A 26,295-nucleotide genomic window follows, 5' to 3' on the forward strand; every position below is an offset into this window, starting at 1 on the left:
AAAAAGGCGAATGGTATGCTGGCATTTATAGGGAGAGGATTTGAGTACAGGAGCAGGGAGGTACTACTGCAGTTGTACAAGGCCTTGGTGAGACCACACCTGGAGTATTGTGTGCAGTTTTGGTCCCCTAATCTGAGGAAAGACATCCTTGTCATAGAGGGAATACAAAGAAGGTTCACTAGATTGATTCCTGGGATGGCAGGACTTTCATATGAAGAAAGACTGGATGAACTGGGCTTGTACTCATTGGAATTTAGAAGATTGAGGGGGGATCTGATTGAGACGTGTAAAATCCTGAAGGGATTGGACAGGCTAGATGCAGGAAGATTGTTCCCGATGTTGGGGAAGTCCAGAACGAGGGGTCACAGTTTGAGGATAAAGGGGAAGCCTTTTAGGACCGAGATTAGGAAAAACTTCTTCACACAGAGAGTGGTGAATCTGTGGAATTCTCTGCCACAGGAAACAGTTGAGGCCAGTTCATTGGCTATATTTAAGAGGGAGTTAGATATGGCCCTTGTGGCTACGGGGATCAGGGGGTATGGAGGGAAGGCTGGTGCAGGGTTCTGAGTTGGATGATCAGCCATGATCATAATAAATGATGGTGCAGGCTCGAAGGGCCGAATGGCCTACTCCTGCACCTATTTTCTATGTTTCTATGTTTCTATATCCGGTGTTTGGAGAAAAGTTGGATGCTGAATTGACTATATTAAGGTAAACAATGTTGACATACAGGACATGGGTTGCTTACGTCCGTTGCACTGTTGGTGAACTGTTTAGCAGATTGATCCATATCACCCCACCACATCCCCCCCCCCCAAAGTATTGGCCCATTATGATATCAAACACCGTAAAGCATTGTTTAAAGCCACACACACTCTCACACACACACACACACACACACACACACACACACACACACACAAATGCCTGGAGGAAATCAGCAGCTCAGTCAGTATCTATAGAGGTATAAACAGTCAATATTTTGGACCAAGACCTTTCATCAGGACTAGAGAGTAGGGAGAAGAAGCCAGACTGATTCTTCCATCCTCTTTCCCCTTTCTTGCCGGTCCTAATGGAGGGCCTCAGGCTGAAACATCGGCTGCTTATTCCTCTCCATTATGCTGCCTGACTTGCTGAGTTTCTCTAGCCTTTTGTGTGCGTTGCTCTCGATTTCCAGCGTTTATAAAATCTTTTGTGTTTAACATTGCTTTAAAGTTAGTTTTACAAATTGTGCTTCAACTACCTCTTCTCTTAATGTCATAGCATTGACATCAGCAGGAACCCTTCAAACCATGCTATCAACCACCCATAGTCTATTTGCAACTTGATCATTACTGCTGGTTCAACAATTTAACATGGCCTTGGTGTTTCTTCAAAGTCATCAGGATTGCTGCAGCTGGTGCAAATGACTTTTGCACAAGCCATTGCTTATTGACATGGCTACATGAGCTGGCATCCTCTCAGTGAAACGTGACTGGGAGAAGGAGCAGAGGGCAGGCAGAGCAGACAAATTGATAGGCTTTTAGCAGGATGCTGCATCCGCCTTGGGTGTTCAGTGAGCGAATCTTCCAACTGAACCACAGTGAGAAACATGTTATCATTGAAGACAAAAACATCCTCAGTGACATATGTTGCCTGATCCAACAATAACCACAATCCTGAGGCAGGGAATGGACTCCATTGTCAATGTCTGTTCAGGTCACTGTGACCTGGATAGATAGTAATAATGGAGGCATGATTCTACCAGCCCAAAGCTGGAGATATTTGCAAAACCTCCCATTGCAAAAAGATCTCCATTACACTTGATTCAACAAAAACTGAATACACTTCATACTTTCTTGCCAGAGAGCACGGATGAGGTGGTCACGTTGTTTCCCAAGGATTATAAAAGGGGTCTTTTGCTGCATCGATTCACAACCACGTGTCGTTCTAACTCCACAATTCCCAGCAGAAACGTGGCATTTCAGCAAGATATTATGTTTCATGAGCTCCCTGAGTCACGTCCATATCAGCCTTCTGCATTGGAATATTTCAATCAGACTTTTGGGGACCTAATGTTCTGATAGTGTATCTGACTCCAAGAAAGCTGTGCCCAGCGATTGACCAGTTTCTGAGCTGGTGGCCAAGATGGAGAAGTAAATGCTGATTGAATGATTAGTGCTGTATTTATGCAGCCATCAGGTACTCTGCCCAGATGTGGACAACTGGTATGGGTTAATTGTACATTAACATTCTGCAAACCCTATTTCATGGACTATGCAGTTTAGCTCCCATCGAATGGCAATACAAGCTAGTCAGCAAAATTTAAATGACAAAATGCCGGTGCTGCAGGCAAGCATAATGTAAGGTCACTTTCAGATTCCACTTTTCCTATAGGTTCTCCCTCGGCTGACCTTTTGATTAATTAACTCCCCGTCATATTTAATCATTAGCCTGGAATTTGCCTGACAGGAGCAAATGTCAGGTTGGTTCATGGTGTAGAACAAGGTGACCCTCATAAGCTTTGAAACTTAATTTATGAAATGACTCATTTCCTAAGTTGTTGTCATTCAGAAGTTTTGTGTGAGGAGATGCATAGTATTGTTCACAAGGTCAATTAAGTATTGGTTAATCTGTCACTTAATCCTATGTCAGGTCTTTCCCCATATAATTAATAACTTTAAATAAAAGGACTATTGATCACAGATTTAAAATTGACAATTGATGTAAAATGAATTGTCCTTTGTGAAAGAGAATTTCACAGCCTTCTGGCACACTCTTAATGTATTTCCTAACCCCTCCTAGATGAGCAGCTCTGTACTCAGCAGTCACTTTATTAGTTACATGTGTATGTCTGCACGTTAATGCAATGATCAAATCAGCCAATTATATGGTGGCAACTCAATGCATAAAAGCATGCAGACATGGTCAAGAGGTTCAGTTGCTGTTTAGATCAAACATCAGAATGGGGAAGAAATGTGACCTAAGTGACTTTGATTGTGGAATGATTGTTGGTGCCAGATGGGGTGGTTTGAGTACCTCAGAAACTGCTGATATCTTGAGATTTTCACATACTACAGCCTCTAATGTTTACAGAGATTGGTGCAAAAAATAGAAGACATCCAGAGAGTGGCAGTTCTATGGGCAAAAATGCTTCAGCAATGAGAGAGATCCGATAGGAAGGCCACACTAATTCAAATATCCACGCATTACAAGTGATGTGCAAGATGAGCTTCTCTGAATGTACCACACATTGAATCTTGACATGGATGGGCTACAGCAGCCGAAGACCATGAACATATACTCACTGGCCACTTTAGTAGATCTAGGAGGTACCTAATAAAGTGGCCACTGAGTGTACTTCCATTTCTTAGGCACCAAGAAGGATTATTTTTGGGAAAGAGGACACACAATTTATGATGCAGATTATTGATATTAATTGACTATTTTAACAATATTTTGCAAGTAGAATATTTAAAAATCCATTACATTTTCCTGATGAACAGCTTTTAGGCTTAATTTGAAAGCCTGATCCCCAGTAAATAATTCTAATGAGTAAATCATTGAACCTTGCTTAAACAGTTTCATGGGATAATGGTTTTGCTTCCTTCAGATTTGCATAACTATACCCACAGTTCTGATAAAGGGTCTTCCTCTTGAAACATTAACTCTTTCTCCTTCTACAGATGTTGTCTGATCTACTAAGTGTTTCCAGCATTTTCTGTTCTTTTTCTGTTTTTATTCAGATTCCCAGCACCCACACTTTTATTTTAAATTCAGTAGTTGCCCAGTTTACATGCATTTGTCACTTACCTTTCTGGAGGGCTGGTAGGAAGGAAATCGGGAACTGTTTTTGGTTAATAAGATCCCGCTCTCTGTGGTCCTGGGAGGAGCGATACTCATGAAGGGAGGCTGGTTCTTTAGGACACCTGACACACAGAGACGTGCCACTTCCTTCAAAGCCTTCAGCTGGGATCCCTGAAACAATGAAGATCGCACACTGATTGAGATCCCATCAAGCCATTCAATCAGAATCTTTTGAACGTATCACAAGTCAAGGCATAGAAGGGGAATCTGCAAATGGAAAAGGCAGTTCAATCTTAAATCTGTTCAATAATTTGTTAATATGGTTGATTTTTATATACAATAATGAATGTCCTCTTTTACTTTGTTTCCGTAAACTGTAAGATAAAGAAAATAAAATAATCAAAGAAGATAACTCTTTGAATTTATACATAGATGTTATAGCCTGCAACTGATAATATTGTGGCAGCTAATTTCAGTATTACAGGTGCAAACAGTAAGAAATCTGATGCAGAATTGGATATTTGGATATCATCTTTTACTGGCATCAATAAAAGTATAATCAGTATCCCCAGGATACTGACGGACTTCTACCACTGTACCATTGAGAGCATACTCACCAACTGCATCGCAGTGTGGTATGGCAATTGTCCTGTATCAGACCACAAAGCACTCCAGAGGGTGGTGAAAACTGCCCAGCGCATTATCGGCACCCAATTGTCCACCATTGAGAACATCTACCATAAACACTGCCTGGGCAGGGTGAAAGGCATTATCAAGGATGCATCTCACACTAACCATGGACTTTTTACTCTCCTCCCATCCGGTAGGCGCTACAGGAGCCTCTGCTCCCACACCAGCAGGCACAGGAAGAGCTTCTTCCCTGAGGCGGTGACCCTGCTGAACCTCACATCACAGCCCTAAGCAGTATTGCACCTGTATTGTACTGTCTCAGTACTTTTATATTTGTGTGCTGTAGCACTTAACTTTTATTCGCAGTTATTTTGTAAATAACACTATTCTTTGCATTTCTGGTTAGATGCTAACTGCATTCCATTGGCTTTGTATCTGTACTTGGCACAATGACAATAAAGTTGAATCTAATCTAATCTAATCTAATCTAATAAAGTAGTTCTCACAAAGAATTTGCACAATTAACTGACAACAGCTTCATGTTGATATCCTTTTGGAAATTTGTCTTCTTCAGGTAAGGTCAGATGTAGTCAAATCCTCCTTTGGTCGCCTCTGTGGAATGTGCAATACAGAAGCAGCCGCAAGTGACACTTCACCAAGGGAGTGGATCCATTCACACCAAGGCATCTGAATTTCAGAAGAGGGAAGCAACTGAGGATCAGTTTCTGCTCCACGTGCTTATTTGGAAATCCGGAACAGTTAAACAAAATATTGTGAACTTTAATGAAGCTGTTGGATTAGATGAAATGTAAAAAAAAATCACATATGGTTGGATTGTCCTGGACTCAGCCCTCTGCATAAATTCACCTTCCTCTTAGACTTTTATTCAGAAACTGAAGGCTGAAAGGTGTGATCCAGATTGGCATTGCATGAGACAGAATGGACTCCAATCATTAGTCATAGTCGTAGTCATACTTTATTGACCCTGGGGGAAATTGGTTTTCATTACAGTTGCACCATAAATAATAAATAGTAATAAAACCATAAATAGTTAAATAGTAATATGTAAGTTATGCCAGTAAATTATGAAATAAATCCAGGACCAGCCTGTTGGCTCAGGGTGTCTGACCCTCCAAGGGAGGAGTTGTAAAGTTTGATGGCCACAGGCAGGAATGACTTCCTATGACGCTCAGTGTTGCATCTCGGTGGAATGAGTCTCTGGCTGAATGTACTCCTGTGCCCACCCAGTACACTACGTAGTGGATGGGGAGACATTGTCCCAAGATGGCATGCAACTTAGACAGCATCCTCTTTTCAGACACCACCGTGAGAGAGTCCAGTTCCATCCCCACGACATCACTGGCCTTATGAATGAATTTGTTGATTCTGTTGGTGTCTGCTACCCTCAGCCTGCTGCCCCAGCACACAACAGCAAACATGATAGCACTGGCCACCACACACTCATAGAACACCCTCAGCATCGTCTAGCAGATGTTAAAGGACCTCAGTCTCCTCAGGAAATAGAGATGGCTCTGACCTTTCTTGTAGCCAGCCTCAGCGTTCTTTGACCAGTCCAGTTTATTGTCAATTCGTATCCCCAGGTATTTGTAATCCTCCACCATGTCCACACTGACCCCCTGGATGGAAACAGGGGTCGCCGGTACCTTAGCTCTCCTCAGGTCTACCACCAGCTCCTTAATCTTTTTCACATTAAGCTGCAGATAATTCTGCTCACACCATGTGACAAAGTTTCCTACTGTAGCCCTGTACTCAGCCTCATCTCCCTTGCAGATGCATCCAACTATGGCAGAGTCATCAGAAAACTTCTGAAGGTGACACGACTCTGTGCAGTAGTTGAAGTCCGAGGTGTAAATGGTGAAGAGAAAGGGAGACAAGACAGTCCCCTGTGGAGCCCCAGTGCTGCTGATCACTCTGTCGGACACACAGTGTTGCAAGCACACGTACTGTGGTCTGCCAGTCAGGTAATCAAGAATCCATGACACCAGAAAAGCACCCACCTGCATCGCTGTCAGCTTCTCCCCCAGCAGAGCAGGGTGGATGGTGTTGAACGCACTGGAGGAGTCAAAAAACATGACCCTCACAGTGCTCGCTGGCTTGTCCAGGTGGACATAGACCCGGTTCAGCAGGTAGACGATGGCATCCTCAACTCCTAGTCGGGGCTGGTAGGTGAACTGGAGGGGATCTAAGTGTGGCCTGACCATAGGCTGGAGCAGCTCCAGAACATTGAGCAGGCTGCTGATGCCAATCCTAAATTCCAACCTTATAAACTTTGTTGATAATTCTGATAATCAGAGATATGCAAGAACTATTCAAACAGATACAAAACTTAATTTAAATACGTTGCAATATCAAAAAGTAGAACCAGCAAAATTAATTAAAGTAAACAAAGCATTTATTATTTTCTACAGGAAAATAATGGGGTCACCATTCCCATGGCAACCCTTCCCAGAACAAGCTGAGGACCTGTCTCTTTAATTAGACAGTACTATAACTCTGGACTCAGTGGCAAGTCCAACAAGAGTGCAGACGTTTGGTTGTGCTGGCAATGTCCTTCAGAATGTTTCGCTCTTCCACATCAGGCTTTAGAATAATTATCAGTCAGTATAATTCAACTCTTGCATCAAGCAACATAATAATTGAGAAAATTGAATGAAATTTTGGCAGCAGGAGATCTAATTACCTTTTACAGCTATTAAAAGAAAGTAGGTGATGAATAAAGCATCTGTTCTATGCCCAATTAAATCTTTCTCCCATGGTTTTCTTTCTTTGGGATGAATACATCGTTCCCTAGACTTTCTTCTCCTGCCTCACTTGAGCTAGAAAAACAATCAGATGCACAGCCTTTCAATTTCTCATTGGTAACCGATCCAGCACAGTAGGTAGTCACATGTAACTGATGGAACAATGGAGCGATATTATAGAAAATACTGGAAAAACTCTACAGATCCAGCTGTATCAGTGGGAAGGGAGGCAAAGTTTCATGTCTACAACCTGGAAGGTTAACACTATTTCTCTTTCCACAGATGCTAAGTGTTTCCAATATTTTCTGTTTTTATTTCAGATTTCCAGCATCTGCATTGTCAATGATTTCCATTGACAATAAAGTGAGCTGATGTTTTCTGCACATGCCCGTACTGTATGCACTGTATGTCGGACACCATGAACATATTTTAAATACTGTCATCAAGCTTTCAATGATCGATGGAGCAGCCTCAGTACTTAAACCAAACAGGAGACTGCTTGAAAATTCTTAAAAGTATGATCTTTGATTGGAAGAATATATGCTTCAGTCAGACTTTGCATTCCCATATTCAATGTCTGCCCATGACTTCCATTGCCACAATGAGGCCAAATGAAGGCTGGAGCAGCAACAACTCATATTCTGTCTGGATTATTTTCAATCTGATGACACAACTATAGATTTATCTAATCTTTGGTAACCACTCCCCTCTGTTTAGGCCCCCCCTTTCTTTTCCCCTATTCTCTTGGCCTTCTCACCACTTCTCTTCTCCTTCCCCACCTTCATTACCTGCTAATCACCATCCTCTTGTTCCCTATTTCCTTTCTTTTACTCTATGTTGCAGTGTCCTCTACTATCAGATTTCTTCTTCTTCAGCCCTTTATCTCTTCCACCTATCACTGACGAGCTTCTTACATCATTTCTCCCACCCTCCCCTACCCACCCACCTACCCCTCACCTGGTCTCACCTATCATCTGACAGCTTGTACTCCTTCCTCTCCCCTCACATTCTTGCTCTGGCTTGTTCCCTCTTACATCTAGTCCTGATGAAGGGTCTCAGCCCAAAATGTTCACTGTATATTTCCTCCCATAGATGCTGCCTGACCTTTTGGGTTCCTCCAGGATTTTAGGTGTATTGCTCAAGATTTCCAGCATCCGCAGACTCTCTTTGGTCCATAATCTTGCTTGCATATCTCAATTATTTATCACCTCCCGTACTCACTCACCTAAATTTGCTCCTACTTAAACAATGACTCAATGCTGTTTAATTTTAATATCTCAACCTACCCTATTTCTATAATATTGAACAGCCTATCTGATATATCCAATTTTTGATTCAGATACCTTCAATTTCTTGATTTATTTGCTTACGATGGCCATAAGCTCTGGTGTTCTATTCTTAAGCACCTCTGCATCTCCGTTTCTATTATTGCTTGTAAAACTTTTATTTACAGTCTACCATCTTTACCAGGCCTTAATATCTCATGTGGCTTAGTGTCAAACTCTATTACAGAACATCTCTAAGCAGTGCCTTGAGCTGTGTAACAGTATTAAATAAGCAACAGAAACAGCAGATGACAATTCCATCTTAAACAATATTATTTCTCGCTTTTATGTTTCTTTACTTTGTTTCACAGCTGGTGGCAAGAATTTCTAACCATATTATTACAAGGATGATACATTGGTCATTAGATTATTCAGAAGATATGACCTGATTATCTGCCAAAACATTGACCAGGTAGAAACAAAAGGTTGCTAGTTTCCATGTCAGGATTGGTTTATATATATTTTTATGTAGTTTTAAGCAATGAATATTATTTTTCCTGTGTTTTTAATAAATGTAAATGTGATCACTTCTGCCATGTGCTCAGAATCAGGGACACAACAAAAAAATTCTCCTTACGTGGGAACCATGTTTGAGGTTACTGCAAGGAGTTAAATAAGTGCTTGCTTATTCAATGACACCACTATTTATTGAATCATTATGTGCTTTTGGTGAAAAACGAATAAATAGTGTCATTGTAATTAACGTTCCCTGTCTCTGCAAATCAATATTTATTACTTCAAGTGCCTCAGGTCACTAAGTACGTAGATGCTGCTTGTTTTTATATATTGCAGAGCCCAGGTAATCTAAAGGAGTCATAAGTTCAGAAAGCTCCTTTTGTAGATGTGGTTTTATTTAGAACACTATACCTCAAAATTTAGAAAATGGTTTCTAGGTTTGTACTTGGCAAGAAAAGGCTTCCATCTACATCTCTTATAAAGGCAGACTGGCATTCTGAGTATTTCCAGGCCAATGTGTAGATGGTTCTGGGGAAGTTCAAATGCTGAAGCACCGTCTCCTCAACAATATTAACACCATTGCAGCATTGAAGAAAATCACTCCTTTGAGCTAGTTTTATAAACTGATGAAACCAGACTTAAAATGAGTAACTGAAATCACAAACAAGAGAAAGTCTGCAGATGCTAGAAATCCAAGCAACACACTCAAAATGCTGGAGGAACTCAGCAGGCCAGGCAGCATCCGTAGAAAAGAGTACAGCTGACGTTTCGAGTTCCTTCGGAATTTTGTGTGTGTTGATTAGTAACTGAAAGCAAGCTTCTTTGCTTTCAAAACGTTTCTTAACCTCGTTCTTGATAAAGCTTGCTTGGTATTTTCAATGTATGTATTCCATTTCCTAGATTCCTCAGCCAGCAGAAATAATGTCTCTCTATCTGATCTGTTGATTCTTCTGAACGTCTCAATGAACTTCCTTTCAATTTTCTAAATATCATTTAATACTTATGTTGGCCTTAGATGAACAGTAGGTAAATACCCGAGTGAATGAATGTGACTTACTCACTTTTGGCTACCTCTAATATGGCAATTAATAAGCTGTGGCTGATTAATAGCTTTAAAGTTCACAATATTTGCTGTCATGCCAAACACACAGTCAGCGTGTCGTAGAAACACTGGGGTCTGCTCAGTGCATCATGTACTTCTGAGTATAAGTCACAATCAAACTCAAAACTACTGTGACTGACATCTCTTTTACATTGTTTTATTAAAGTAAGAAATAATGATGTGCTCTTCCAATGTAATTCCTGTATGAATGTCACTGAAGACTGAAGTCCTTTGGTAGGATGCATAATTTTCTACGCTTTAATTAATTTCTCCCTCCACTGCCGTTTTCTCCTTGTGGTGCTTCTGGTACCTAATAGAGTGGACACTGAGTATATGTTTATGGTCTTCTGCTGCTGTAGCCCTCACATTTGAAGGCTCCACGTGTTGAGCATTCAGAGATGCTCTTCTGCAGAAAGCTGTTGTAACGTATGTTTACTTGATTTACTGTCGCTTTCCTGTCCGTTTGAACCAATCTGGCCATTCTCTTCTGACCTCTCTCATTAACAAGGTGTTTCACCCATAGAATTGCTGCTCATCGAATGTCTTTTATTTTTTGCTCCATTTTATGTAAACTCTAGAGTCTATTGTGCTTGAAAATTGCAAGAAATCAGAGATTTTCTGAGATACCCCAACTATCCTGCCAGGCACCAACAATCATTCCGTGTACAAAGTCACTTATATCATATTTCTTCCACCATTCTGATGTTTGGTCAGAACATTGACTGAACCTCTTGACCGTGTCTACATGCTTTTATGTATCGAGTTACTATCACATGGTTCACTGATTAGATATTTGCATTAATGAACAGATCTACAGGTGTACCTAATAAAGTGGCCAACGGGTTAAAGTGCTGGGACAGGTAATTCTGTGCATCACCAATAGATGGTAGCTATAAGGCCAAAAGGCAGATCAATGAGTAAATATGATCTAATTATCTTCTTCTCCTTTTCAACACTATTGATGTTAGAAACAGAAATATCTTTTACTGAATATGTATTATTTGGGGATAAAAAGCGGCTTGGAAATAAAATCAATATGGAATTTCTAACTCAATACTGCAGCATGGTCAGTTGAACCTATTGTAATTGTACCAATAAGTCCCTTCTCCTGTGAAAGCCAATGAAAGGTTAGAAATGGGGGATGTGATATTGAAGGAAAAAAATGAGCATTCATTTCATGATGCAGGGGAAGGTTAAAATACAGCCAATCTTTTTATTGTATTTAATCTTGGCTGTAATAAAGAAAATATGACTGATAATTAGTATGCTGAAGGTTCCAACAACAACATGGTAAAAATCAGATTACCATATTTACTGGCATTGTTTGTCATTGAATATCGGCCTTGACTTTGTGGATTGATGCCAACAGAGATTTCACATTCAAAAATTAGACAGATTCTCAGTTCAAAGGATGGAGCCTCTGACAGTGTGGTTTTTTCTGTTCTACCAGAGGAGAGTTGATGTGTGTACTTAGCTTTGTAGATAGGCAAGAATGCTATCACTAAACTGAAGTAGGAGCCTGACAGCACAGATTCAAGTCATTTATTTCTGTGCTGTTTTGAAATTTCAACAGGGTTCTTATTAGTTGTGAATTCCTGGGCATTAATGTATTGGCTCACCTGTCACAGGCCCGGCACCTAGATACAATCATAAGGAAAATGAGCTGATGTGTTTACTTTCTTAGGAGGTTAAGAAGGTTCAGTTTATCATTTGAACAGTCCTACAAACTTCTCCAGGGGCCTGACTGGTTGAATCATGGTGTGGTATTGGAATTTGAATGCACATAAATGTAAGAAGCTGCAGACAGTTGTGAACTCTGCTGAGTACATCAGGGCATCTCCTTCCCCACCATCGGTAGCATCCATAGGAAGCACTGCCTCAAGAAGGTAACAACTCTCATCGAAGATTGTCACCATCCAGGCCTTACCATTTTTTCACACCTACCATTAGAAAGGAGGTACAGAAGCTTGAAGTCCCACATCGCCAAGTTCAAGGTCAGCTAATTCCTTTCAACTATTCAGTTCTTGAGCCAACCAGCAAAACTTTGATCACTACGGTTTAGTAACACTTTTATCACTTTGGACATGTTGTACTAAAATAGAGCTCTTTTTTTTGTTGTTATTGTGTAAAATTTGTGTAGAATTTATGTTTTTCTTGTGAATGCTGTTGATATACTGCTATGTGACTTGTTGCTGCTGCAAATAAGTTTTTCATTGCATCTGGGCAGACATGTAATAGTGCAGGTAACTGTCAGGCCTGCATAGGCAGGCATCTCCAAGTCTCCACCCATTAACAGGAGTCACCTGCCACTCATTGCCAACTCGTCAGCTGCAACCTATTTAAACCCAGCTCTCATCCACAGAGCTTGTTTACTCACACAAACCATCCAGCTTCAATCAGTTGTTCCTGGCCTTCAAGTACCTTGTTATGTTAAGAGTTAAGTGTTCTCTCTTGTTTTGTGGTTCTTTGCGGCTTGTTATTTTGTAGTCTATTAGTACAGTATCATTCACAGCTGCATCATCTGCTGCTCTGCTTTTGGATAAGCCTCCTCTACGTTTCCTGACAGCATGAGTGAACCAACAATTGACCCAGCAGAGTATGGTCACCTATCGGAAGTCATCTGTCAAGAGGAGCACACGATCCTGAAACAATAGGAAACCATTGACCATCTGCTTGCCACCCTCAGCCAACTCTCCTTCTCATTACAGCAACCTTGCCCAGTGAAACTCCTCCCTAAGTCTCAGATTCTGGTGCCTGATTGCTTCTATGGATCCCCAACTCAATGCCGCAACTTCCTGTCTCAGTGCACCTTGCAGCCATCCCTTTATCCCACAGACTGAGCCAAGGTTGCCTTCATTATCTCTCACTTGACTAGTTGAGCTCTGTCATTGGCCACTGCTAAATGGGACACTTAAACTGCCATCTACGTTAAATATGAGGAATTCACCGCAGGGAGGTGCTGGGTTTTTGACTATCAAGGAAGTGGAAGGGAGGCAGGGGTTCGGGTACTTTGCTTGCATCAAGGCTCACACTCAGTGCTGTACTACACCGTGGATTTCAAGATGCTTGCGGCGGAGTGTGACAGAAATGCTGCTGGCTCATTACTATCACCCCCTCTTGGAGCACTTGAAAGGTGAGCTGTGATAGTCATGAGCCAGCAGTGCTTCTATATTCCCATCACACTCTGCTGGGACATGCTCACCAGCCTCAAAAGCCACAGCACTCTAGCCCTCTGTGTAATCAAGCGTCTTATAGAAGAACTTTCCAGATCACCAGCCAGAACCCCAGTTCCATTTCCAGAACATTTCAGACTGTAGCACCCTCAATAGCAACATCTCCAAAACTCCTGCAGTTAGAGAGAACTCCTTTAACACCCCGCCCATCAGGAGTGTGAGCATCAGAGGAGAAATAACTTGTGCGCCTACTGTGGAGAAGCTGATCACACTGCACATATCAAATGCACATTGCATCCGAGAAAACAGTACCGCCATGTAGAGACAAGGGGCCTTCTATCTGGTAATCTTCCCTGTCCCCTCATTCTAGTGCCATAGCACAATTCACCCTCTCTGTCCTCTTCCACAACCTGACGGCTCTGGTGATTTCCAGTGCAGCAGGAAATTTTATACCTCAAGAGTTCAAAGTGAGATTTATTATCAGACTACATACATGTTATCACATAAACCCTGAGATCCTTTTGCTTGTGGGAACACTCAGCAGATCTATAGAACAGTTATGGTTAAATAGGATCAATGAGCAACAAATTGTGTAAGTGCAAATATAAATAATAATAATAAATAATGAGTATGACATAACGAGATAAACAGCCCATTGGTTGTGGGAACATCAGAAATGGAATGAGTGTAGTTACCCCATTTGTTCAAGAGCCTGATGGTAGAGGGGTAGTAACTGTTCTTGAACTTGGTGGTGCAAGTCCTGAGGCTCCTGTACCTTCTAGATGATGGCAGCCGTGAAGAAAGAGCATGGCCTGGGTGGTGAGGATCTTTGATGATGGATGCTGCTTTTCTGTGGCAATGTTTCATGTAGATGTGCTCAATGGTTAGAAGTGCTTTACCCATGATCTACTGGGCTGAATCCACTACATTCTGAGGGATTTTCTACTCAAAGGCATTGGTATTCAAATACAAGGTCATAATCCAGCCAGTCAGCACACTTTCCACCACACATCTATAGAAGATTGCCAGGGTTTTTGATAACATGCCGAATCCCCACAGACTGAGGAAGTAGAGTTGATGCTCTTTGCAATTATATTTATACGATGGGTCCAGAAAAGGTCCTCTGAGATAGTGACACCCAGGAATTTAAAGTTACTAACCATCTCTACCTCTGATCCCCCAATGATTACTTGCTCATGGACCTCTAGTTTCCCTCTTCTGAAGTCTACAATCAGTTCTTTGGACTTATTGACATTGAGTGAGATGTTGTTATTATTACACCTCTCAGTCAAATTTTCAATCTCCCTCCTGTATTCTGCTTCAGTGTTACCTTTCATATGGCCCACAACAGTGGTGTCATCAGTAAACTTGTATACGTTGTGTGCAGACACAGTGTGTGCAGCTTGAACTTCCTGCTGAGCCAATCTCTCACCTCTTCAGCATCATGGCCATTGATGGACATTACTTGTGGTCTGTACACGTGGGCCGTGAACGTGACCGTTGGAGAGCACCTCGAGTACATCCAATTCCTCCTTATCGACTCACCCAACACTCCACTAATATTGAGTCACCTCTGGCTCTTCACTTATGACCCTTACTTCACCTTGTCACCCTTATCTTCTCCAAATACACAGAGCACAGAGGAACATCTGGAGAAATTTCTGAAATGCCAGTTCGCTGCCGTTGTTACTGCACGATCGAGAATCTTCCGGTGGGAAGGCCTCAAAATCCCAGGCTTTGCCTGCTACTGGTGACTGAGATTGAGGTCGAATCATTCGGAGACAGATGGCGCTTGGTACGGTGTCGGAGGGCTGACTGGAGGCTCAAAGTTTTCGGACGACTCAGAGTCGGACTGTGGTCGGGCATGACAGGGAGAGTTTTCTTCCTTCTCCCGTATGCGTGAGATGTGGGACATTTGAGAGACTTTGAACTTTTTGCTGTGCCATCGACTGTTCTTCATCAAGTTTTGATATTGTTGCACTGTTGTAACTATATGTTTTAATTATGTGGTTTTGTTAGTTTTTTCAGTCTTGGTCTGTCCTGTGTCTTGTGATATCACACCGGAGGAAATATTGTATCATTTCTTAATGCATGCATTACTAAATGACAATAAAAGAGGACTGCGTGTCTTCATAATCTAAAAAAATCTAAATACCCCAAAGACCACATCTGTCATGTGCACTCAGTCCTTCAGCATCTCCTTCAAAACAATGGAACTGCCAGTTCTACACCCCAGTCATTTCCTTCTTGGATTATGTCTTTTCACCCCAAGAAATAATCAAGGACCACAAAAAGTGCGCACTGTCATTGAATAGCTATGACTGTGCTCCCTCTAATAGCTATATCGCTGCTTGGGCTTCTCCAACATCTGCTGCCGTTTCATCAGAAACAATAGCCAAAATATCACTCCTCTCACCTCCCTCATCAAATCATGTTCTTTATGGATAACCTGGTCTGCTGCAGCAGAACTCCCTATCAAGGAGCTCAAGAGATGCTTCAGCACCACTCCCATTCTCCGCCATCCAACCCTCTCTAGACCTCTTGTGATAGAGGTGGACACATCTGATGTGGATACCGGGGCCATCCTCCCCCAGTGAGGACCTGATGGAAAGACACACTCTTGTGTCTTCTTTTTGAGTAAATTCATCTCTAAACAGCTCTGTTGAGGTGCAGGAGACAGGGAGCTACTTGGCATTCAATGAGCCTTGGAGGAATGGAGACGTTGTCTGATGGGAAGCACCAAGCCCTTCTTGATCTGGATTGATCAGCAGAAACTCACATCCATTCAGCAGTCTTGCAACTCAACCCATGTTAGGCTCGCTTTTCCCTCTTCTTTGAGCAATTCAACTTCACCATCTCCTACCGACCTGGCTCCAAGAACACTAAGGCAGATGCCCTGTCACAACATTTTGCCTCAGCTGAAATGGAGATCGACCCTCAGCCCATCATTCCATCTTTGCAGATCCTCGTTCAGATCATCTGGGATCTTGAAAACCAGATTCACCAGGTCCTAAAACACAAGGCTGTTCCAGGTGACGTACCTGACAACCACAGATAGGTGCTGTCAGCCGTGCATTTAGGCACTCAGATAGGCTCATTTCTCACCCCTCTCCAGTCATCCCAGTTCATGATAGACACTGGATTTTCTGCAATGCCAATTCTGGTGGCCCAACAGGTTTGCTGATGTATCTCAGTTCATTGCTGCCTGCCCTCAATGTGCCCAGTTCAATTCATCCAACCAGTAGCCCTCTGCACTGCTACAGCCCCTCAGCACTCATGGTCCCACATCAGCATGGACTCCACCACAGGTTTCCACCTTCCGATGGGACCATGATGATCGTGACAGTGGTGGACTGGTTCTCCAAGACGGCCCACTTCATTGTCCTCCCAAAACTCCATCTGACACTGAAATGGCAGGCCTGGTTTCTCCAACTTGTAAATTGCCTTTAGAGTTTCTCTCAGGACATTGTGTCGGACCGGGACCCACAAGTTATATCCCACTTCTGGTGAATCTTCTGCTCCCTCCTCCACACCTCAGTGAGTTTGGCTATCACCCGCAGACCAGCCGACAGTCAGAAAGAGCCAATCAGCACACAAGTGGAGAAGCTTCTGTGATGCTTCACCGTCTCTACCCTTCTAAATGGAGGAAGTATCTGCTCTGTGCTGAACTGTCCCACCATTTGCACACCTCCTCTGCCATGGGTATGTCATCCTTCGATGAGCTTCATGGTTACCAGCCTCCATTATTCCCGACAGAGGAGCCAACAATGGAGGTCCTGTCTGCCTGGGCCCTGGTTCACTGCTGCCAGAATGCTTGAAAGAGAGAACAGAGGGCCATCCTAAATACTAACTGTGAATATTGCCACCAGGCCAGCTGCTAGCTGCGTCTAGCCAAACTACTCAGGCCTGATGATTGTGTTTGAATGTCCACCCAAGATCTGCATATCGACTCCCGTAAGCTAGCTCTCAGCCTGGTCTAGCAGCCCTTACAGTCATCACGTCAACCCAGTCAACTACTGTTTCCGGCTGCCACTGTTCATCAGAATCACACCTACGTGATATGAGTCCTGTCTCAAACAGCCCGTTGTCCATGGAACACTCAAACTGCCTGAGTCTGCACCTCTGGAACCAGAGATGGGGGAAGATGGTCCAGTGTGCAATGTGTGCTGGTTGGTGGATTCACGTCATCGTGAATGGGGTGTGCACTAGCTGGTCAACTGGGAAAGGTATGGCCTTGGATCTATCGCTCACTGAGTTCCATCGGACTCATCCGGATCGCCCTTGGCCATCGGGTGCAGGCCATTGGGGGATGGGGTCCTGTAAGGCCTGCAGAGGCAGGCACCTCCCAGTCTGCACCCAACTGACAGGAGTCACCTGCCACTTATTTCCAACATCTCACCTGCAGCCCTTTTAAACCCAGCTGTCATTCACAATAATTGCTCAGCCATCGGATCAGCCAGCCTCAGTCAGTTGCTTTAGCCTTCATTTTACTTCGTTGCCTTGTCGTGTTAAGTATCCATTCTTCCTTGTTTTGTGGCCCCTGGTGGCTTTTTATTTTGCAGTTTATTATTAAAGTTATTGCTTGGCACTAAATTGTCTGCACTGCTCTGAGTTTGGGTCAAGCCTTCTCTACATGTCCTGACAGTAACAATACACTCAACTCCAGAATATAACCTTCCACTTTTCCTTCTGCAGTTTCTGCTAAGTATTAAAATCATAAAAAATACTGGAGTAAAATCAAACAACACATTATAGTTAACAGCAATGGTCTGTTTGGGTCTTTAACATTCGAAGACATCAAGGTGCTTCATAATTATGAAAATAAAATTTGACACTGAGCCACGTAAAGAGACATTAAAGTTGTGGATCAGAAGCTTGATTAAAGTGCTGGGCTTTAAGGAGAGGTTTAAAAGAGGGAAATGTCACAGAGTTAATAATGGCCAGGAGCATCAGTAGTAATTCTCAAACCCACAATATCCACCAGCTAGAAAGGGAAACAGCAAATGCACCGGAACACCATTACCTACAAGTTCCCCTCAAACTGCATGCTTTCCTGACATGGAAATCTATTATCACTGTGGAACTCCTTTCCGAATAAGAGTGTGGATTGTAATTTTTTTGCGGTGCTTAAAGGAGAAGCTTTTGTGACGGAAATTAGGAATAGACAGTAAATATCTTGCCAGTAATTCCCGATTACAGTAAATGAATTATCAAAAGAGAAGGAATTCCCAACTTAGAATCTCCATTGTAGGAAAATCAGAAATACTGTAGAATGATTTCCGGGAAATAGTGTTTCACAGAGGGCAGACATTGTAAATGAAGATCAGGCACATTCATGAAATTCTGGTCACCTTATCACCTTCTGTCTTTTCCAATTCCTGTTTAGCTGCCAGCAGTTTGCGTTCAAGATCAGTCAGCTGCTGTGCCTGAATAGAAAAAAAAAGATATAATAAGTTCCAGTGGACAATCATAAGAAAATATGAGTGCATATTCAAAATCTGTCCTATGTGTAATAGAGTTACTGCACAGGAGATGGAAAGGTCTTTGATATATTATTAAACCTTGTAGATAGCAGTAGATTGAATTTAATGTCACTTTATGTAAGGTGCTGCATGTAAGGTTGTAATACATTTGTCTATTATATGATTTGTACAGAAGATGGCACATTAAACTCAGCTGTGAAAGTCAGGGGCATCTCATTTTTGTTCATCCATCTAGTGCAGTTGTTCCCAACCTATTTTATGCTCCTACCATTAATTGAGGTGTCCATGAACCCCAAGTTAGGAACTCCTCATCTGGTGAAATCTTAAAAGCCCCTCTTTGAAGCATGGAGCAAAGCTGTGTTAATAACTTCTCATACCCTATCAGGCCAAATAAAATATTACCTTGCTGATGCACAACATCCAGAGCTACATGGGCTTGGCATTTTCCAGTGGTGACAAGCAAAGAATATTATATACACAAGAAAGATTCACAGAATGTGGGAGGAACTCAGCAGGTCAGCCAGCATCCATGGAAATGAACAAACAGGCCAAGACCCTTCTTCAAGACTGGAAAGGAATGGGGAAGACGTCAGAATAAAAAGGTGGGGGGAGATAAAGGAGGACTAGCTAGAAGGTGATAGGCAAGGCCAGGTGGGTGGGAAAGATAATGGGCTAGAGATGAAGGAATCTAATAGGAGAGGAGAGGGGACCATAGGAGAAAGGAGAGGAGGAAAGGCACCAGGGGGAGGTGATAGGCAGGTGAGAAGAGGGAGGGACATTTTTTTACTGGAAAGAGAAATCAATATTCATGCCATCAGGTTGGAGGCTACCTAGACAGATAATAAGGTGTTGCTCCTCCACCCTGAGAATGGCCTCACTGTGTCACGAGAGGAGACCAAGAAACATGCATTAATGCCTCCACCGGAACCAGAAGACCAGCCAGTAGCTTTTTGAACAGGAAGGTCTTTCAGAACTACATTCATACAGTAATTTAAATAAGTGTCTGGTTAACCTATCAAAAGTTATAATATGTAAGTGGGGAACTTCTAAGATGTTCAGTAGCAAACATTATCAGTACATAAAATACTCTGACTCTCTTTCCTGGGTGAGCAAACATTTTCCTCACAATCCATCCATCCCTAAGTGTTTTAATTTAAACACTGGAGCTCATAAATTTCTCCATGTCTTAACTATTGACCCAAATGCATTAACCTCTTGTCTTCATCATAACAGTTCCAATGCTCAAACACTTCTCTTGTGTCAGTACTCAAGGTGGCATCAGAAAGGTAAATAGTTTATTGATTTTGCTCAATGCTACAACATATTATCCTGAATTTAATACTCTGGAGTCTTTTCAAAATAAATAAATAACTGTAACATAATTTCCAACTCTTTATAATCTGTCAACCAATTAAATGCTATAAAGAGAAATTAAACTAGATTACTTCCATTTTGTAAATAAGCTTTTATATTGATAGATAAATTCAGAAATAAATATCAAACACCAGAAAATCTGCAGATGTCAAAACTCCTATCAACACAGAGAAAATACTGGCAGAGCTCAACAGGACAGGCAGCATCTATAGAAAATAGTAAATAGTCAATGTACTGGGCCGAGACCCTTCATCAGGACTGGAAAAAAAAATGGGAAGTCAGAGTAGAAAGGTTGCAGGAGAGGAGGAAGAAGTACAAGGTGATAGGTGAAACCCCTATCTGTGTGTCTGAAATAAATATATTTAGATTGGATTCATTATTAAAATATTAAAACACCTTTGTTTAAAAGGCTGCACATTTTTCTGTGACTATGCAAGTTTCATATGTAAAAACAAGATTTTTATGAAAATATTTGAATGTACAGTAAATAAAGAATGTAAAATAGGAGAGGTGAACATAATGATGATAGAAAATAGTTAACATTTCCATTATCTTGGCCTGAATTCATCTGAAACAAATGATAAATAAACACAGGCTGTCCGAGACTTAAAAGTGCCGCATGAAATGAATTTTAGCAGTCTTCAAATCACTTAGTAGACCATAATTTAAGAAGTCAAATTGTACTTAATGTGGTTCTCATAGAATGCAAATTAGCAAGATTCACAGGCCGGAACCAACATACTTAACGTCAGAGCTGGAGGAGATCTACAAACACCAAAAACATTCTATACTGTGATTATCTTTTTTACAGAACGCAATTGCAGTTACACTCTGGGGCTGTTACCTATCTTTTCTGAAGTGCACACATTTGACATTTATGTATTTTATTTTAACGTACTTGTAAAAGTTACACTGGTTGTATCTTTTCCTGTACAATTCCATTCCCTAGAACTACAGTATGTGACATGTACACAACTGCTGACTGATGTTGAATGCCAGGTATTACATTCCTCTGACAGTGACATTTTTCAATTTCAGTAGTGTAAAAGTCTATTCAAATATACTATACTTGCTGTCACGATGAGCAGTCTCCATGTTATGGAGAACAAAAGCTCTCAGTCAATGTTTCAAAATTAAGTTTCCTATGGAAATCCTTAAAAATCACTTTCAGTGGTTCTTTTAATACTGAAAAGTTATTTAACAATACAGACCAGAAGGGAAAAAACTGATTCCTAGATTATCTTGAATAGTGTAATAATGTTAGCGGGCATGATTTTCAGCATTGAAACTCGGGTGGAGGGGGCCGTTGCGTGATCGACAGCTCGCCCCAGAATTCCTGGTGGCCAGTGCTATTTATTGTTCTTGCTTTAAAATGCATTCGTGGGATTATAGTGAGATGTTCAAGTTCATTTATTGTTACATTTTTGCTTGGGTTATACAGTTATTCACTTGTGTGTTTGTGGGTCACTCTGACTGTAACCATGTAATAATCACCTCAACCATCTGTATATGACTGAGTGGCTTCTCACTAAGCAATGGCAGTCTGTCTGTTATTGTGATTGTCGCAATAAAGCTGACTGTTGAGATAAAGGAGCTCTTCGCATCTGTCATCATGGACTAAATGCTTGCTGCAATATTACAGAGAGGAGAAAAGTAAATATGAATCCAAACAACTTTCCTGGATTATACATCGTCTAAAGGGGAAGAAAATTCAGAAAATCAGAGGTGCAACGAGGTTTGGGAGCCCTTGTGCAGGATTCACTAAAGGTTAGTATGTAGCTTGAGTCAGTGGTAAATGTTATATTTTCTAACTCCAGAAACTACTTGAAAGAAAAACATGGGAACCCAGGAAAGTGTACTGTATGTACTTAGTTTTAGTCTTTAGTGAGGTGTACAAATATGACGTGGTGGTGTAATGCCATATTCCACTCACATACTTCTACATTTAACCCATCATGATTTATATAAACAAACAACGTTTAATCAAACAATATTCTTACAGTATTACTCAAACATTACTGAAATACTAAATACACCACATGCCTAATTGTAGAGTTATAAACTTTAACTCAATATAGATAGAATGCATCTCAACTTAGATATATAACATATTGCACTCTCTCTATACATACACAGCAGACTATATAATGCGACTTCTATAAAGATATCCACAGCATAGTAAATTTTAAATTGTCCCATTCAGGCCTAAAGATTTAATCACTGAGGAAGATTGTTACTCTTGTGGAATAATGCCTTTCCTGACAAGGGGGCTCACTTTGCTTGGCAGATGAGACTTGTGGCTGTCAAGTAATTTCAGGTTCTGCAGCCTCCTTTGTGGTGGTTGTAAGAGTTTACTCTGGGACTGCAGGGAGTGGTTCTGACTGCTCTGACACCTCTCTTCTGGGCTTGCAGGCAACCTGAGCCGTGCACGGCAAACTGCTCGATCTGCTGATCTATCCCAGCCCACCCAAGCAAAGCTTTAAATCAATACTATCATTTTGAAAACACCATAAGACCATAAGACCATAAGACCATAAGACAAAGGAGCAGAAGTAGGCCATTCGGCCCATCAAGTCTGCTCTGCCATTTTATCATGAGCTGATCCATTTTATCCTATTTAGTCCCACTGCCCCGCCTTCTCACCATAACCTTTGATGCCCTGGCTACTCAGATACCTATCAATCTCTGCCTTAAAGACACTCAATGACTTGGCCTCCACTGCTGCCCGTGGCAACAAATTCCATAGATTCACCACCCTCTGACTAAAAAAATTTTTTCGCATTTCTGCTCTGAAAGGGCGCCCTTCAATCCTGAAGTCATGCCCTCTCGTACTAGACTCCCCCATCATGGGAAACAACTTTGCCACATCCACTCTATCCATGCCTTTTAACATTCGAAATGTTTCTATGAGGTCTCCCCTCATTCTTCTAAACTCCAAGGAATACAGTCCAAGAGCGGACAAACGTTCCTCATATGTTAACCCTCTCATTCCTGGAATCATTCTAGTGAATCTTCTCTGTATCCTCTCCAACGTCAGCACATCCTTTCTTAAATAAGGAGACCAAAACTGCCCACAGTACTCCAAGTGAGGTCTCACCAGCGCCTTATAGAGCCTCAACATCACATTCCTGCTCCTATACTCTATTCCTCTAGAAATGAATGCCAACATTGCATTCACCTTCTTCACTACCGACTCAACCTGGAGGTTAACTTTAAGGGAATCCTGTACGAGGACTCCCAAGTCCTGTTGCATCTCAGAACTTTGAATTCTTTCCCTATTTAAATAATAGTCTGCCTGTTTATTTTTTCTGCCAAAGTGCATAACCATACACTTTCCAACATTGTACTTCATTTGCCACTTCTCTGCCCATTCTTCCAATCTATCCAAGTCTCTCTGCAGACTCTTCGTTTCCTCAGCACTACTGGCCCCTCCACCTATCTTCGTATCATCAGCAAACTTAGCCACAAAGTCCTCTATTCCATAATCCAAATCGTTGATGTACAATGTAAAAAGAAGCGGCCCCAACACTGATCCCTGTGGAACACCACTGGTAACCGGCAGCCAACCAGAATAGGATCCCTTTATTCCCACTCTCTCTTTCCTGCCAATCAGCCAACACTCTATCCACGTATGTAACTTTCCTGTAATTCCATGGGCTCTTATCTTGTTAAGCAGCCTCATGTGTGGCACCTTGTCAAAGGCCTTCTGAAAATCCAAATATACAACATCCACAGCATCTCCCTTGTCTAGCCTACTGGTAATTTCCTCAAAAAATTGTAATAGGTTTGTCAGGCAGGATTTTCCTTTAAGGAATCCATGCTGAGTTCTGCCTATCTTGTCATATGCCTCCAGGTACTCTGTAACCTCATCCTTGAAAATCGACTCCAACAACTTCCCAACCACCGACGTCAAGCTAACAGGTCTATAATTTCCTTTTTGCTTCCTTGCCCCCTTCTTAAATAGAGGAGTGACATTTGCAATCTTCCAGTCCTCCGGAACCATGCCAGAATCTATCGACTTTTGAAAGATCATCGCTAATGCCTCCGCAATCTCCACAGCTACTTCCTTCAGAACACGAGGGTGCATTCCATCTGGTCCATGAGATTTATTGACCTTTATCCTATTCAGCTTCCTGAGTACTTTCTCTATCGTAATTGTGACTGCGCACACTTCTCTTCTCTGCCACTCTTGAGTGTCCGGTATCCTGTTGTCTTCCTCAGTGAAGACTGATGCAAAATACTTGTTCAGTTCCTCTGCCATCTCCTCATCTCCCATTACAATTTCTCCAGTATCATTTTCTATCGGTCCTATATCTACTCTCACCTGTCTTTTACTCTTTATATACTTGAAAAAGCTTTTAGTATCCTCTTCGATATTATTTGCTAGTTTCCTTTCATAGTTAATCTTTTCTCTCTTAATGATCTTCTTGGTTTCCTTTTGTTAGGTTTTAAAGACTTCCCAATCCTCTGTCTTCCCACTAATTTTTGCTTCCTTGTATGCCCTCTCCTTAGCTTTAACTTTGGCTTTGACTTCTCTTGTCAACCACGGTTGCATCCTTTTTCCACTCGAAAATTTCTTCTTTTTTGGAATATACCTGTCTTGCACATTCCTCATTTCTCGCATAAACTCCAGCCACTGCTGCTCTGCCGCCTTTCCCGCCAGTGTCCCTTTCCAGTCAACTTTGGCCAGTTCCTCTCTCATGCCACTGTAGTTTCCTTTACTCCACTGAAACACCGACACATCAGATTTCAGCTTCTCTTTTTCTAATTTCACAGTGAACTCAATCATGTTATGATCACTGCCTCCTAAGGGTTCCTTCACCTCAATCTCTCCAATCACCTCCGGTTCATTACACAATACCCAATCCAGTACAGCCGATCCCCTAGTGGGCTCAACAACAAGCTGTTCTAAAAAGTCATCTCGCAGACATTCTACAAATTCTCTCTCTTGAGATCCAGTGCCGACCTGATTTTTCCAATCTACTCGCATGTTAAAATCCCCCACAATTATCATAACACTGCCCTTCTGACAAGCCTTTTCTATTTCCAGTTGTAATTTGTAGTCCACATCCCTGCAGCTGTTTGGAGGCCTATAAATAACTGCCATCAGGGTCCTTTTACCCCTGCTATTCCTTAGCTCAACCCATAAAGATCCTGCACCTTCCGATCCTATATCACCTCTTTCTAATGATTTAATATCATTTCTTACCAATAAAGCCACGCCTCCCCCTCTGCCTACCTTCCTATCCTTCCGCTACACCGTGTATCCTTGGACGTTCAGCTCCCAGAGACAAGCATCCTTTAGCCAGGTCTCAGTGATGGCCACAATATCATACCTGCCAATCTGTAGCTGTACAACAAGATCATCTATATGATCATATATGATCACCTATATGATCAGCATATTACTCCTCCAACTCTTTAGCTCTCAGCCTGAATGATACAACAACTCTCAATCCCCACATAAGATAACCCTCATCAATGGCAAGTTCATCTCGCCGCTGGTAAAAATTGGGGAACTGGAATTTCTGCTGCACATTCCAGTCACTTTGAGTGGACATCTAGACCTGAGAGAGTGTGAGGTCTTTTCCTGGTTTCCCGTAATTGGGACACTTTCAATTTGCATTAAGGAGATAATGTCAAGAAGAGTGTCCTCTTTTGTATATTTTTATGGCATTTCCTTTACCAAGGTTAAATGGGAAAATCCATCAACAATTCTATGATTAGTTGTCCTCTTGAATTCAATTTTGCTTTGTGTCCCCCAAGAAACAGAGCCCACCTCTGAACTCATGCTGCTGCTCCTATGGATTGAAAATGGACATAAGTGGCTGATGATCAGTAATGAGGGTGAACTCTCTCTCACCAGTATTTGTTGAAACAATTTAAACCCCAAACCTCAGGGCCTCTTTGTCAATCTCTAAGTATTTTTTCTCTGTATCGGTAAGCGAGCATGATGAACATGGTGTTCACTTCAATCACTCATCACATGTGACATGACTGCACCTGTACCATAAGGTGAGACATCACTGGCAAGCTTCATTGGACAATGTGGATCATAGTGTGTCAGTACAGTGCCTGACATCACCACCTCCTTTACCTTTTGACAGCCATCTCACACTGCTTTGTCCATTGCCATTTCTTCCCAACCTGTAATAATGAGTTCAAGGGGTAGAGCCCAATAGCCAGATTTGGCAGGAACCTATT

The 26,295-nt window shown here is 41.9% G+C and overlaps 1 protein-coding gene across 5 annotated transcripts in view; it reads right to left on the reverse strand.

The window, feature by feature from the left end:
• LOC140205260 (leucine zipper protein 2-like) overlaps positions 1–26,295 on the reverse strand; it is a 562,336-nt gene that overhangs the window by 59,550 nt on the left and 476,491 nt on the right. For all 5 annotated transcript variants that reach the window (XM_072272727.1, XM_072272728.1, XM_072272726.1 and 2 more), the window contains 2 exons: positions 18,586–18,660; positions 3,793–3,957 (listed from right to left, as the gene is read on the reverse strand). In XM_072272727.1, coding sequence (XP_072128828.1) covers positions 3,793–3,957; positions 18,586–18,660 — 240 coding nt within the window. The remainder of the gene's footprint in view (positions 1–3,792; positions 3,958–18,585; positions 18,661–26,295) is intronic.

Source organism: Mobula birostris, chromosome 11 (genome assembly GCF_030028105.1).
Source record: "Mobula birostris isolate sMobBir1 chromosome 11, sMobBir1.hap1, whole genome shotgun sequence".
NCBI lineage: Eukaryota > Metazoa > Chordata > Chondrichthyes > Myliobatiformes > Myliobatidae > Mobula > Mobula birostris.